Below are 14,541 nucleotides of genomic sequence, written 5' to 3' on the forward strand. Positions count from 1 at the left end.
TCCATCCAGACTGAGCTCTAGGGTCTCTTCTAACTTTGGGCAAACCATTTGACATTCCCTGATCTCAGTCAGAAAACATGAGCTAAAGCTGTACCCTTCCTGCAGAGTAGCTGAAGGATTTATACTGAGGGTGAGGAATTAATTTCACCAGTATAAACCATGGTGGGATTAATCCCCCAGCTGCCTTTTTGTGGACCCAAAGGACTTTGATGGTGAGATGGAGAGAAAAGGGGTAAAAGTTAATCTTGATATTACCTCTGTCACTTGGGCTTTGGGTAAAATGCATCAGTTTTTAGTTAAACCTGCAGGTGAGTGTGCAAGCAAATAACATTTAGTAGGAGAGTGTTTGTTTTGGTTTGTTTGTTTCTTTGTTTGTTTTTAGTGGAAGTATTTTCCTCCTGGCATACATACAGTTTACCAGCCTTATCAGTTGCTTCCTGCTGCATCTGTGCTTTCTTCCCTCTTGGCACATAACACCTTTGCACAGCCAGGGACAGAAAAATGGATAAAGCCTGTGGTCCTGTTCCTGTGGTAGCTCAACTTCTGATGAATTTCCTGACAGATTTTCATCAATGTAGTTCAGAACAGCTGATTTTGATCCTTTGGCCTTCATAAGATACCTTTTCTGTGTCAATTTGATATCTTTACTCAAATTCATGTCTATAAAAAGTTTGAACAATGAAGTCAGACAGTTATTTGTCAGGTATATGTGCATGTTTAAACTGATCCCATATAAATATGAATTCACTTTCTTGCCTTAAAAATTTCCATTGCTTTCAGTTGCTCTGGCTACTTGTCTCTTAGGAACAATTAGTGGTATCTGGAAGGCATTTGGCTTTGTAGTCCTGTTGTGAAACGTGTACTTCTGGTCGTTCAGGTTTTCTCTTGTCTGGGATAATTCCAATATAATTGCATTTGCCCTCTTTTCTCATAGAACAGAAACATGATATAATTGTGCTCTCGGTTTTATATGACTTGGAGAAATAGGAGGAATCAGCAGTCGAGCCTTGCTATTTCTTGCCATTAACTCTCTATTTCTCAGAGGAAAAATATCTCATGGGGAAGCCTGTGGTCTGTAGCCAGAGACCTTCTGCATTCATCAGACTCCTGTTGTGGCAGCTTGGAGGCTTTAAAAAGCCAGTTGGGCCATTAGAAGTGGGATGCAATTTAAAGCATTTCCACTGGTTTGACACAAAAAAATGCTGCAGAAGTTAAGAACAACAAAGAGGAGAGTTTATGACTCCTTAAGTACCTCATGGAGCCTGAAAGAAGGAGGAACAGCAAAAACTGAGGGTATGTGTGGAAGGAACATTGTTCTCTGTGGTGCACTGCAAGCCCACAGGTTACTGCCTTCTTCTGCATTGAAATTCTCTGTACTTTTTGCACTTGTAGTATAGAGCTGTGGTGTATTTTGAGGGGAATGCCTGATGGATACGATGCATGTTTTTAAAAATTATGTGAATATTCCACACAGTGTTTATGTACCTGCTTCACTGTTCAGAACCTGCAGATCCTAAAGTAGGGCTTGAGCACATTTGTGGCACAGCCTTGTTAGAGGGACTTGTGGAAGCTTTAAGCCTGTCCTTCCATTCCCAGATCCTGCAGTGATGTGTGGTTGTTACTGACCCAAGATGGCTTCAGCTGTGTTCAGAAACATGTCTTCCTAGGACCCCTTCTGCCAAGGGGATTTTCTCCTCTTCACTTGAACATCATTGCTACCATTTCTTGGTCTGCTGGAGTGGTCCAAAAATTGTTTTTTTCAGCAGGGATCTAACCAATATGTGGTTTAAACAAAGGTACCATACTTTTCAAAATGCCTTGGATCTTACAGTTGTGAGTAAACTCATCAAAACCATCAAAAATTTTGTAAGCTTCAAACAACCTGCCTTTTTCATTCCCTATCAGGACCCACCTTAGCTTTTCATGTTCAGTGGCTTGCTTTGCACACTTCTCACTGCTTTCAGTCAGACAGTTCATGATTACAAGTAACAGAAGAATAAAGTCTAGAAAAGGTCATCTATTCCACCTAAACATCTGAATTAGATGGACTTCAGCCTGTGTTTCCAGAAGTGCGATGCTGTGTCTCTAATTGTCTGATAAAAGAGTTGAAAGGAGTAGCTTGTTGGACCTTCTACCTCCTATAAGTAATTTTTTTTTTGTTCTTCATGTTATCATATCAAGAAGATTGCCTTGTTCTGTGTCTCATGCTGCATGTTTTTGTGTCAAGGGGTGACAGACTTTCCTTCTTGTTGTATGTTGTTGTTGTCTTTGGAGTCTTCTGTGTTCTCTGCATCGTTTTTAGCTTAGGACTTCTGTTCACATTCAAAAAAATGTGTAACACACCAAGGTGTGTGAAAATTCAGAATAAAATTATATGTACATTAAACACAAATTATCAGCATGATGAATTGCATTGAGATTTTAAGAGGGATAATTAAAATTTCTGTGATAATTCAGTTGTGTTCTTGCCTCTTAAATGAGGTTGTGTAGTTTACATGTGTTGTTTGGTACATGTCACCCCAGAAAAGCAAATGAAGAAAGAAAGTAAAGCAAAAAGTAGTTCTTTCTCTTACTCATGTCTGATGTGAAGGCTCTTTGCATCTTATCAGGCAGAGTCGTGGAAAAAGTGAGGGGGATAATCACCTCCTCGAGATCTTCAGCACCTTTATGTATTCTGGGAAGGGCTCAGCAAGCCAAGCAACTGATGCAGTGTGTCCCCAAATGGTCAAGGGTGCTGCCCAGGAGATGGAAATAATGCTTTTGGTGATAACCCCATCCCCTGATCTCTCTTTGGAGCAGACCAGTTCCTCAGTTAGCGTTATTAAAAGGTTGGGATTTTTGTGCAGGGTGATCTGTGGAACAGCTTGTGCCATCCTCCTCCTCTAGTGAAATGTTAATTTTGGTTTCTGGGATTTTGGTTTCTGGGCAATTAGCCCACTTTTGGTAGATAGGTGCTCCCAAAGCACAGGTTCCATGAATTTAAAGAGGTGATGTGTTAAAAGAGCAGACACTGCTTTCCCCGAAGGCTGACGCTGAAGACCAGGCTGAGGACTGGAACTGAGAAAAGAATCTAAAGCCTTCCCAATCTAAAATATTGTAGCTGCTTGTACCTGCTGGGATTCAGTGGCTCTGCAGGATCCTGGGATGTCTCTGGGTAGTGTGAGGGACCCAAGCCAGGCCATGGCACTGGAATCCCTTGCTGTGATAAGCCTGTGACACCTGGGGAGCTGAGGCAGTACATCAGGGTGCTGAGCTGGATGACACCAGTTTAAAAGTTTTGTGTCAGTGCAGTTCCCAGAAGGGATTCATTCCTGTCCAGACACACTAAAAGCTATCCAGGCGGGCAGTCCAGGCTTGCCTGTGGTGTTTGCATTTGGGGAAGCCTAGTTTAAGGTCAACTGTATCTAGTTTCTTGGAGACCTTACTCAAAATACAGGAGGACAAACCTGGGAATACCTGCAGGAAAGGTTTTTTGAGAGGCAGACATGCTGCCATGTTGGTCTGTGGACTTGGGCCATGATTATTTGTTTGTTTGCTTTCCAGAGGTCTAACATTAGTACTCCCATGGCTTTTGAATATTTGAGTAACAGCAAAAAGTCCTTTCAAGCCTCCTCTTGAACTACAAGGCTGTGGTTTCTTTCTGTTACTGGCTTTGGTTTGCTGTTATGGAGTCCATTGGTGGTGCTTTTCCTCAGATGGATGACAGGCCACAGAAGTGAATGAAAATACTTGGGGCTTTTTTGCTTGTCTTGAATGTCATGCTTGCATCCACTTTATTATCAAAATGTGGAATTTATTTATTAAAACTTGGAATTTGGCACAATTGAAAACCACAAAGCACCTTGAAGCTAAACTGAAACCTTGTTTCATTCCACAGTATTTGAGGGAAATAGTGCAAATAAAGAAAATTAAGGAATTTTTCAGTGACCACATGGCATGTCTTGCATGTTCACCTCTCCTCTTCTGCATTAAAATAAAAACTACCCAAAGCCTTCAATGTAGTACCACAGCATTTGGAGTTTTTCATAGTGACAAGCAAATATTCTCCCATGGCTTTTTGTGCATTCAGCTCTTCCTGACCAAAACCCTGTGTTTTTTGGTTCCTTCTGAACCAAACAGCCCCACTGGAAATCAGTGTGCACAGTTACAGCACTGCAGAAGTAAAATGTCCTGAAACATTGTACTCCAGCACAACAGAGACCAAAGGAATGTGAGACAAATGGAAGAAAATTGACTGGAAGCTTCTGATGCCTGGGAAGTCCATGGTGGAGAGCAGTTAAGATGCATTTGGGAAAGCAACAATTATTCATTCCAGTAAAGCAAATTAAGCTCAAACAACATCAGAAACCAGTGTGGTTACATGAGAAGCAGAGTCAAACACAGGGCAGTGGGAGAGTTATAAAAACAACCAGAACCAAGCAGAAAAGAATAATTAGAAAGAAAAAGAATGATTGGTATCTCAATTAAAACAAAGAACTGCAAGCAGAGCTCTTCCCTTAGCAGCTTCATGTGTGTCCTAGCAAAAGTCTCCCATATGTTATTGAAAAAGGTTTTTCCAAATCAGACAGAGATAATTTGCTGGAGGTCATCAGGATGGTATTTATAAACAAACTGGGTGTGAGAAGCCACCCTTGGGGCAGCCTTTTCTTGTGGTTTGCTTATATTTTACCCCTGATTTAACAAGCAAAACTGAGAAAATATGGGTGACTTAATTTAGTCTGTGTGAGCAAGCCTGAGAGTTAGTGCCTGGGCAGTGGAGGAAAGGGAATAGCTATCTGTAATGAGTATTTTCTCAATGGGCTTAAGTATGCATTTGGCAAATTATAGCTACTTTTGTGCACATTCTTAGGGGATTTCATAAGAAAATAATAATTTAACTTCTTTTTGTAACTGGGGTTCCCCTTATTCTACTTAAGTGTTAAGATTCCCTTCTCATTCTTTAGAAATAATTGAGGTAGGAAGAAAACACTGCTTTTGCCTTTTTGGTCAGAAATTGAGGTTTAACAAGTCCAAATGCCAGGTCCTGCACTTGGGCCACAAGAAGCCCCTGCAGCACTACAGGCTGGGGACAGAGGGGCTGGACAGTGCCCAGGCAGAAAGGGACCTGGGGGTACAACTGGACATGAGCCAGCAGAGTGCCTTGGTGGCCAAGAAGGCCAATGGACCTGGCCTGGATCAGGAATGGCGTGGCCAGCAGGAGCAGGGACATCATCTTTCCCCTGCACTCAGCACTGGTGAGGTCACACCTGGAGTGCTGTGTCCAGTTCTGGGCCCTCAGGTTGGGAAGGACATTGAGAGGCTCAAACACATCCAGAGGAGGCAACGAGGCTGGTGAGGGGCTGGGGACACAAACCCTGTGAGGAACCCCTGAGGGAGCTGGGGTGTTCAGCCTGGAGAAAAGGAGGCTCAGGGGTGACCTTATCACTCTCTACAACCTCCTGAAAGGTGGCTGGAGCCAGGTGGGGTTACCTTCTCCCAGGTAACCACTGGCAGAACCAGAGAACACAGACTTAAGTTATGCCAAGGGAAGTTCACGTTAGGCATTAGGAAAAAATTCTTTGGGCTCTGGAATTGTCTGCCCAGGGAGGTGGTGGAGTCACTGTCCCTGGTGGTGTTTAAAAAAGACTGGATGTGGCATTCAGTGCCATGGTTTAGTTGATGAGGAGGTGTCATAGGTTGGACTAGATGATTTCAAAGATATTTCCAACCTAGTTAATTCTGTGATTCTGTGAAAAGCTGTCTTTAATTCCTGTCAGGACTGATAGAGTTGTCTTCCTAGTAGAGACAAAGCCCTGGAGAATTCCCACCTCTCCTGTGCCCTGCTGAACTGACAGAGCTGTTGGACCTGGAGCTTCCACAGCCCTGTGACCTTCTGCAGCTCATGAGCAGAGGAGGGTGGGTGAGTTCTTGGTCCCAGTCTGTGAACAACAGGCTCAGATACACTTCTCCACCTACCTGGATAGGTTTTGGAGACTGAAACCTTCAGAGATGGGCTACAATCAAAGCTAGTGTGGAAATTAGAAGACTTTCTGATAGGTGTGAGACTTGAAAGCATTGCTTAGCAGAGCCTGGAGTCTGTGGCCAGCAGCACAGAAGTTAAGCATTGAGGGTTTTTTTTTTTGTATAGGCAGGAAAGGAAGAATTTATAGCTCATAATCAACCCATGAAAAATGTAGTCAGTAGTGTTTCTTTCCTGTCTGAGCTCTTGGAAGGCCCTTGTTCCTATCTGAGTCTGTCAAGTATGGAGAGTTTCTTTGCAAGGACAGCAAATATAAAGCTACTGCAAGATTTGGGCAAGTGTCCAGCCCATTTTTGGAAAGCTGCATTATTCCCTGGCACTCCAGTAGAACAGCTGGGCAGCAGGAGATCACTAGGGCACAGTGTACCTCTTCTCTCTTTCATATTTCTTTCCCCTCTTGACTGAAATGATTTTGCTGGCAAATTCAGTGTCTGTAACAGCTGTGAACTCTTCACCCTTCTCTGGGAGACTGTATCTGTCTTAAACTCTGTTTATTGTTCAGCTTAAGAAAGTGGCCATCAACCAAGCCTCTGGAAACTGAGCTTAGTGTAGGGAGTGTGAACAATATTAGTACAAAAACTTGCCCTGGGGAGAGGTTCCTCCTTCCAAATCATGGCTGAATTGGCCAATGGTTGTAGGAATAGAATACCTAGCCTGGCTTCTGGTTTTGGGACTGGGGCGGGTGATGGTTTGTGATGTGGGTGGGGAAAAGGAGCACGGAGGAGGAAATGCACTATCTGGGCATGGAGTGAGGCACAGTGTTCCCTGCCTGGGGGGAGAATGAGAGGAAGATGCTGTGGGCATAGGACAGTGGTGTTTGTGACTGTTGGTGCTCTGTGGCAGCATTCTGGGTGTGTGTGAGGCTAGTGAGGACAACTGAAATTGGGAGGGTGGTGGCAGAGTCTGGGAGCATCACTGGGAGCATCTACCTGTTGTGGTGTTTCCTGGCCTTGGGCTGTGGAGCTGGTCTGGCACTGCTGGCTGTGCCACAGTTTGCAATGAAACCTGAAATCCAGAACGTGTTTGCATGTTAATTTTAGATTGTAAATACTTTTCATAGCTCTGAAATAGTAATTCCAGCATTTTTCCTGTCAGCAAGCCTAACCAAAGAATGTTACCAACAGATTTTCAAATACTTTAACTGAAAAGTCAAAGTTGCCACATTACCAGAACAAGAAGGGAAAGAAAAACAGACTTAAATTGGATGCAAGTTGTATGAAATCTGTCTGGTATTAAAAGTTAATTGAGTTTTGAGGAAAACCTTCACAATTCAGATGAGACACAGAGAGTAGGAGAAACTCTCTTTACTGTTTCTTAACTATTGGTTTATTTTGGATGCTGCTGAGCAGCTGAGTTAACCAGAGACTGCTATGGTTTCCCAGCTTGCAGCAGGAATGTGTCAGTATTTGTACACAGCTCCAGTGGAGAGTTTCCTGTGCTGGAAGACACTTGAGATATAGAAAAGGTTTGGAGACATGGAAAGTTCAGGGCCTTTTTCTCAGGATGTTTAGGTGTTTATTGTGCCTTTTATTCAGAAATAAGGAGCTTAAAGTTTTAAGAAAAGTGTTGTTGTTTTTTTTTTTAGTAATTTTCTATTTTTGCTACACTGAATTGAAAATTGTCAACAACATTGCAAATTATGTCTGGAAAACCATAGCTTAAATTGTCTTATCATCATCTCAACAGGATTTTGTAAGAAAATAAATCCCTGCGAATGTAGGATCTAAGGGCATTCCCACAAACATATTTTGCAGTATCTAAGTACCAATCTAATAGATGGGTGTGGATGAACACCTACATAAATCAGGAAAAGCAAACAAACACATCACTTCCCCCTGCCTCCCCGCTTCAGGCAGGATGGAAACCACACTGAGTCATCAGCTCTGCTTTCCCCTCATCCCCCTCAGTCTGCAGAGGGATTGTCCATGGGTTGGTGTTCTTTTAGCTGCATGTGCTAACAAAGTCTGGGATACTTCCCTGAGCAAGATCCAGTGGTGCTTCAGCTCCTTAAACATCCTTTCCCTGCTCTGCCAGCATGAGTGGGATGCCCTTTTTGTCTGCTGTAATTTGACAGCTCCTCCTTGGTTTGTGCTGAAGATGAAATCAAGACCCTGCTGATACATTTTCAGTCACTGAGATTAGCAGGACCACTGTGTCTCCTAGGCTCAGCTCTCTGGGCACTCCCAGGCTGCCTCTGGCACGGGCAGGCTTGTGCTGCAGCGAGGGTTTTATCCTCCCAGATGAAGCAATCCCACTGCACTGTGTGTGCCTGTGGGGGTTAGGTTTGGGATTTTCTCCTTTTCCTCCATGAGAGCCACAATTTCATGAGCAGGCAGGCTTTGTACCAAGGCTGTAGATAAGGAGGAACATGGTGTGTAAGGCTATGCAGCTCCAGTATGATCCCCAGACTCTGCAGCTGGTGAAAGGCCCCAGAGGAAGCTTTTGATTTAGCATTTCCACTGGGAAGGAGCCATGAATACCTTGTTTCCTCTCTGCTATTTTCCCACATCCCAGGGAGTGGTTATGGAGCAAGCACTGAGCTTATCCCAGTGGCCCAAGACGGAATGAAGAAATTCTGTTATGCTGTTGATGGTGTGTGTGCTGTCTGGTTGTTGTTAAACATGGCTGTGGTACAGCTCAGCACAGATACTTCAGGTGGGCTGTGAATGTCTCATGTGCTTGTTCTGCTGGGTGCAGGTACACTCAGCTCCATCTGGATGCAAACAGGGTGTTCTCTCTGTTTCCTTGCAGTGAAATAGCATCAGTCTTACGGGCCTGGCTCGATCAGTGCTCGGAGGATTTCAGGGAGCCCCCTGACTACCAGTGTTTGCTGAAGTTGCTGGATTATCTGAAGAACAATATGCCCAATTCTGACATGGAGAGTAGGGTGCAGAACCTCTTGAAGCAGTTTCAGAATCAAGAACTAGAAGCTGTTGGTGAGTTACCATTCCCTTCTCTCTTTCTGTCCTCCCAGACTGTAAGATGCCCCAGGGATTTATGTGCAGTACATTTCACCACCTCTCATGCTTATCAATAATATTGTGAGGCTCACTAATGACCTTTGTCTTGTTTTTTAAAAGGAAACCCAACCTCTGTGTGAGGGATGAAATAGTGTTACAGCGTGAGGTGCCTTTGTTCATCCTGGGGTGGCTTGGGAAATTCAGCACTTCTCAAATATTTAGCCAAAGCTTTGAGATTGCTGCAGCAGCCAACTGGTTAATTGTCAGCACACTTCCCACTTTGTCACTGAGTTAAAACACACAGCTGTTCTCTAGGTGGGCTTCTCACTTAACCTACCCCCCAAAAAAACCCAAACAAACGAAAACAGAGTACAGAGCTGTGACAAAATACAGCTTGAGTCACAAGCTTTGTCCTGCAGCTTTTCTTCCTAGTTACCATCTTGTCTAAGGAAGTGCCTGTGGGTGTTTTTTCCTATTGGAGTGGCTGGCTGCTGGTATCCAAGGACAGAGGAAAATCTTACGTTACTGGGGGTCACAGTCTGCTGGAACAATAGTGAACTGTAGTGACACAAACCTGACACATTCCTGTATCCTGGTCAGAAAACTTCCTGTGCCAGAGCTGGGGAGCGGAGAGAGCTCACATAGGGTGTGAATGAGAACTGGAATCAACTTCCAGCTTTGGTAGAGGGGTGAGAGGGAATAATTCACGCCATAAACGATAAAGGAAATGCCAGAAAAAAAACTCCACTTTCATCCCATAAAAGTCCCGTCTGCCGGATGCTCCAGAAATACCATGTCAATGCATAATACTGTGAAATGCCAAAATAACTCAGTCAGGAACAGGAAAAGGAGGAATGCTGAGAGCCCAGGCCCTTACTGAGCACAGGTGAGGGAGAGGATGGCTCAGATGTTGCTCGTGCTGACGTTTCCTGGGTTGGGTTCCCCCAGCTCAAGCAAAGAAAACTCATGAGAACTCTTTTTGGGTTCATCTCTTCTTCAGAGTCAACAGAAGTACCCAGCAGCCCTGCTTCTGTATTTGTTTCCTCAACTGACAGCTGAAAACATTATTTTTGAGTCATAGGTGGGCCAATAGGAATGATAACATTTTCTAAATTCTGGCAGAATAGAGGCTGCTTACTAGAGTAAAATAAGAGGAGGGCAATGAAATTAAGCTGTGGGATTTGCAAAAGAGTTTCAGGTTTGCCTTACTTTCATCAGAGCTCCATCTTTGTACATTTTCTTTCAAAATTCCTGATACATTTTCTGCAGTCTTTGTTGATAATTACTGTCCCAAAGCATTCCTGCTGGGTTCTGAATTTTGAAATTTGGGCTCTAATCGTACAGCTTGATTTGGGTAATCAAACCTCTGTTCTGTGCTGCCCCCAGCCATGCCAGTAGATTAGATTGCAGTACCAGACAGGAAGATAAAAGCTGCTTCTGGCCTCAATTCTTGCAGGTTGAGCAAGCAAAACAAGGAGAGGCAGAGGTTGCAGGGTCAGGAGGGGCACGTGCTTGCTCTCAGTGCACTCAAGAGGCAGTCACACTTTGAGAGGGCTGAGTGGATCAGAGGGGTCCTAAGATGATGAGATACTTGAATTCAAGGGGATTCCAGCTTGTTGGAGAGCAGGGAAAAGACTGCTTACACGTCTATGAAGAAGAAAAAGAGGGATGAAAAAGGAAAGGAAAATTTACACTGTGCAGCGGGACCCCGTTTTAAGCATGCTGTGAGGTTTTGGGTAGGGCTGCAGCTCAGTGGTGAGGATTTTCAGTTGAATTTCAAGAGCCAAAAGGAAAAGGAGGTTTTACAAAGCCAAAAGGAGTGAGATTCTTGTAGCAGTCCAGTCCATTTAATTATACAAATTGTTACAAAACAGCCATGGAAAAGTAGCCTAGAACAGAGGTCTCCATTTACCCCACTGAGCTCTGCCAATAAATTGTGCAATTCAAATGTACAGATGGAAATCAGCTTGTAGACATAACTTGTTACATCAAAACTGTAGCAATTTACATTGGTGATTGTGTTCTGTTAATTACTGGAGGAAGGAACAATGAAGTATTTTGAAAAACAATGATTCTCTATCACATTATCTGCTGTTGTTGCTTTCATGCTCTGCTTTAACTGGGTATGAAGTCTTGCATAACACTCTTTGTTTTTGTAAATGAAATCTCACCAGTAGTAAACTCAGTACTTTGGTTGTTAGTCTTCAACAAGTCTCTATTTTTTTCTCCCTCCCTATGGAGTTACTGTTGCCTTACAGTAAAAGGAATTAGGATTTATTTTCAGGCACTTTCTGTTTCTTCCCCTCTACCATGGGAAACAAGGGCATATTTCTTGGTGTTTGAATTTTTGGTTCCCAATTCTGGGAGCCAAAAGGTGACAAGGCAGCAGCTGTGGAACCCTTTCCTTTCTGCGCTGGCTCAGGTCCCTCAGTGAGGACAGTTCTGCTCTCTCACCTCCTCTCTGCTGCCCAGTGCAGATTTAGAGGAACCATTCAGCAGAATATTGTAGGTGCTCACTGTATTCCATTTCCTGGGAAAAATTCCCTGAGAGAAAAGGTGAAGGCTGCTGGAATAAAGTCTCTTCAGTACAGCCCATGTAACCACAAAGGGTGCCAGGAAATCTGGTATCTTCTTTTATTTCTGGATTGAAGAGCATTCCTAATGGAGTATTTTGGTGGTATAACTTCAGCCTCATGTCTTTGTAGTTTGATTTTTTTTTTCAGATTATAATTGCTGAAAAATAGATTAACAAAACTATAGAATATCAGTAAGGAATTTTTGTTGGGGTGGTGGTGATGCTTTTTCTTTCAGAAGAATACTTAGCAAATGGGTCAAGCCACTTCTCTGCTAAGATTTGTTCTCTCTGTTTCTTTTTACTCCACCTTTTCTTTGCCAGTTTAATCTTCTGGTCATTTTTCTCACTCCAATGGCACAGTGGGGCCATTACATCAGGCAGGGCCCTTGGGGCATTCTGCTGTAATACAGTAATGTTGCAAAATAAACACCTGCTTTGATTCATTGTTTGCTGTATAAATTCACTGAGTGGTGTTTTCCATCCTGGCCAGATGGGTTTTGTAGCACTTCCTCCAGTGACCTGGTTGATGGGGAGGAACTGGAGATCAGCAATCCAGAAGAATTCTCCTCTTTTCAAGACCACGTTGTGGCAGAACAGTTGACATACATGGATGTGGTATGTAGAGTATTGCATATAATATCACTTCATAAAATAAGACATCTTTTTTTTTTTAAAGTTACATTGCTTTAAGTGTAGGGTTCCAGATCAGGACTGCTGCTGGGACACAGAACATAGCTCTGTGGTTATCCCAGCTGTTTCAGTCATTGAGCTTTTTCCTTCTGTCATTTTGAAGGGTTTTTTGGTTTTGTTTGTTTTTTACATTTTGCAAAAGTTATTGGCACTGAGAAATAGCACATTTTAACTATAACACTACCTGGCTTAAAGATGTCTAGGAACTCTGGACTGTAATGCTCAGATTTTGCTTTGTCTCTATCAGTTCCCTTCTAAATATCATTATATAAAAATTTTTTATCTTGGTTATGCAGCTGATACAAAGGTGTCCCTTATTTTCCCGGTATTGTTTAGCTGGCAGTTCTTTTGGGGCATCAAGCCAAAGGATACTTTAAACTAAGAGAGAACCAATACTTACCTTTAAGTACCATAGTAGATTTAGGTCAAATTTGTCCTCTAAACCTGTATTTCTTCTTGTGAATAAGAGATTTAGGAGAAAGCTGTTGGCTTACCACACCTCTGTTTCACTCTAGATGCTCTTCAGAAGAGTTGTGCCCTACCACTGTTTGGGATCCATCTGGTCTCAAAGGGATAAGAAGGAAAACAAGAACCTGGCTCCAACTGTCAGAGCCACTATCACTCAGTTCAATGCAGTCACCAAATGTGTCATCAGCACTATCCTGGGGACCAGGGAGCTCAAAATCCAGCAGAGGGCCAAGATCATTGAGAAGTGGATTCATATTGCACATGTAAAGCTTTTATTCTGTTGAATGGTTTTTGGGTGGGTGCCTTGGAGTGAAGGAGTTGGGAGTGGAGAAAGGGCTTGTACACATTGGTCCCAGGCCATCTTAGCTCTAATTCTTTCTATTTTTAACTGGTTTCTTTGTGATGCCAAATGAATATTGCCTTTCCTCTCCTCAGTTCTTCCCCACCATGGAAATGGGGTTGATAGTTGGCCATGCCAAAGCTTTAGAGAAGTCCAGATAGCTGCTATCAGTAGCTCTGTCCTTGTCCATTGCTGGAATCACTCCATCATGGGAGGCTGCTCCCCTGGGCAGGCAGGACTTCACCAGCATGTGGAATCACCTCCCTGTCCTCCTTGTGCCTCAGCAGAGCTTCCAAGAGGATATTGTAGCATATTGCATGTTTTTATCCTGTTTTTCCTAATCTGTGCAAGAAGGGTTTTTTTTTTTTTTCCATGCCTGCTTTACATTCCTAGTTTGCTAATTTCCTAGGATTAAATATTTTACTGTAATGCTCCTCATTCCCCTCAGAGCACTGGGCAGCTGGCAATAAACAAAACCTCTCTGGAAGAGAGCACTTCAAGCACTTCCATGTGGATGTGTGTTGACTTCTGAGAATCCCATGGATTCTTCTTGAGCTCTGCAGAACAGTCAGAAAAAGCTGAAGCCAGAGGCTTTCCAACCTTGGCAACTTCTGTGCTTCCAGAGGCAGCATTCCGTCCTGGCACCTGAGTTCTTGCATGGTTCAAGAAGCTGGTATGGGGAAGGTCTTGGACCTCTCCTGTGGCACTTACATCTGCTTGTTTTTATCATAATCTGGTGGATGCTTTATTGCCTGTGTGAAAGGATTAGGAAGTTTGATTTCCAGTTTCTATGTGCAGAGAGTATCTAAGTGGCAGAGGGCACCAGCCATAAGGGCCTCCTTCCTGGGGGAAGCTGGACAGAACTTCATCATCATCCCAAGGCAGAAGGGAGGCCTGGGGAAGTCAGGAAAGGCACTGCCCTCATCCCACTCACTCTGTGGATGGAGAACTTTGTTCTACACCCCTGCTGATTCTGTGCTTCTCCCTTTACTTAATTCATTAAGTGCTCCAGTTGTAGCATGAAACACATGAAAAATGTATGTGCACACTCTGCAGAATAATGGCACATGTACAGCAGCTGGGTGCACATTTACTTAGCTGCCCACTTCTGAAGAAAGCTGCTTGCTTTGTGCATGCAAATGAGTGTTTTGAATAGCTAGGTGCCTGAGTTAGAAAATAATCCACTCATTAAAGTACAGTTATTCACTGATAACTAAACCTAGCAGCACAGAGTTCCACATTTGTTATCTCTTCATGACTTTTGGATCCATTTTCTTGGTTCAGAAGATAAACTGGATACTTTCTCTACTGCCAACGCTCTGCTCCACCTAGATCTAAGGTTCCTGAGCAGGAGCAGCCAATTTCACACAAACAATATTTTCTTTAAAAATAAAAAGAAAAATGAAATAATTAATGTCCTGTTATGCTTAAAATTTTTAAAATCAAAGCTGTTTCTGCACAGGACTCTTTCTGGTTTTCCCTCTGTGAA

At 43.3% G+C, this 14,541-nt stretch overlaps 1 protein-coding gene across 1 annotated transcript in view; it reads left to right on the forward strand.

The window, feature by feature from the left end:
• The window catches only part of RGL1 (ral guanine nucleotide dissociation stimulator like 1), a 53,153-nt gene that overhangs the window by 26,685 nt on the left and 11,927 nt on the right, over positions 1-14,541 (forward strand). Inside the window, exons 5-7 of the mRNA XM_059854532.1 lie at positions 8,771-8,955; positions 12,045-12,169; positions 12,760-12,975. Coding sequence (XP_059710515.1) covers positions 8,771-8,955; positions 12,045-12,169; positions 12,760-12,975 — 526 coding nt within the window. The remainder of the gene's footprint in view (positions 1-8,770; positions 8,956-12,044; positions 12,170-12,759; positions 12,976-14,541) is intronic.

The sequence above is a fragment of the Haemorhous mexicanus genome, chromosome 9 (genome assembly GCF_027477595.1).
Source record: "Haemorhous mexicanus isolate bHaeMex1 chromosome 9, bHaeMex1.pri, whole genome shotgun sequence".
Lineage (NCBI taxonomy): Eukaryota > Metazoa > Chordata > Aves > Passeriformes > Fringillidae > Haemorhous > Haemorhous mexicanus.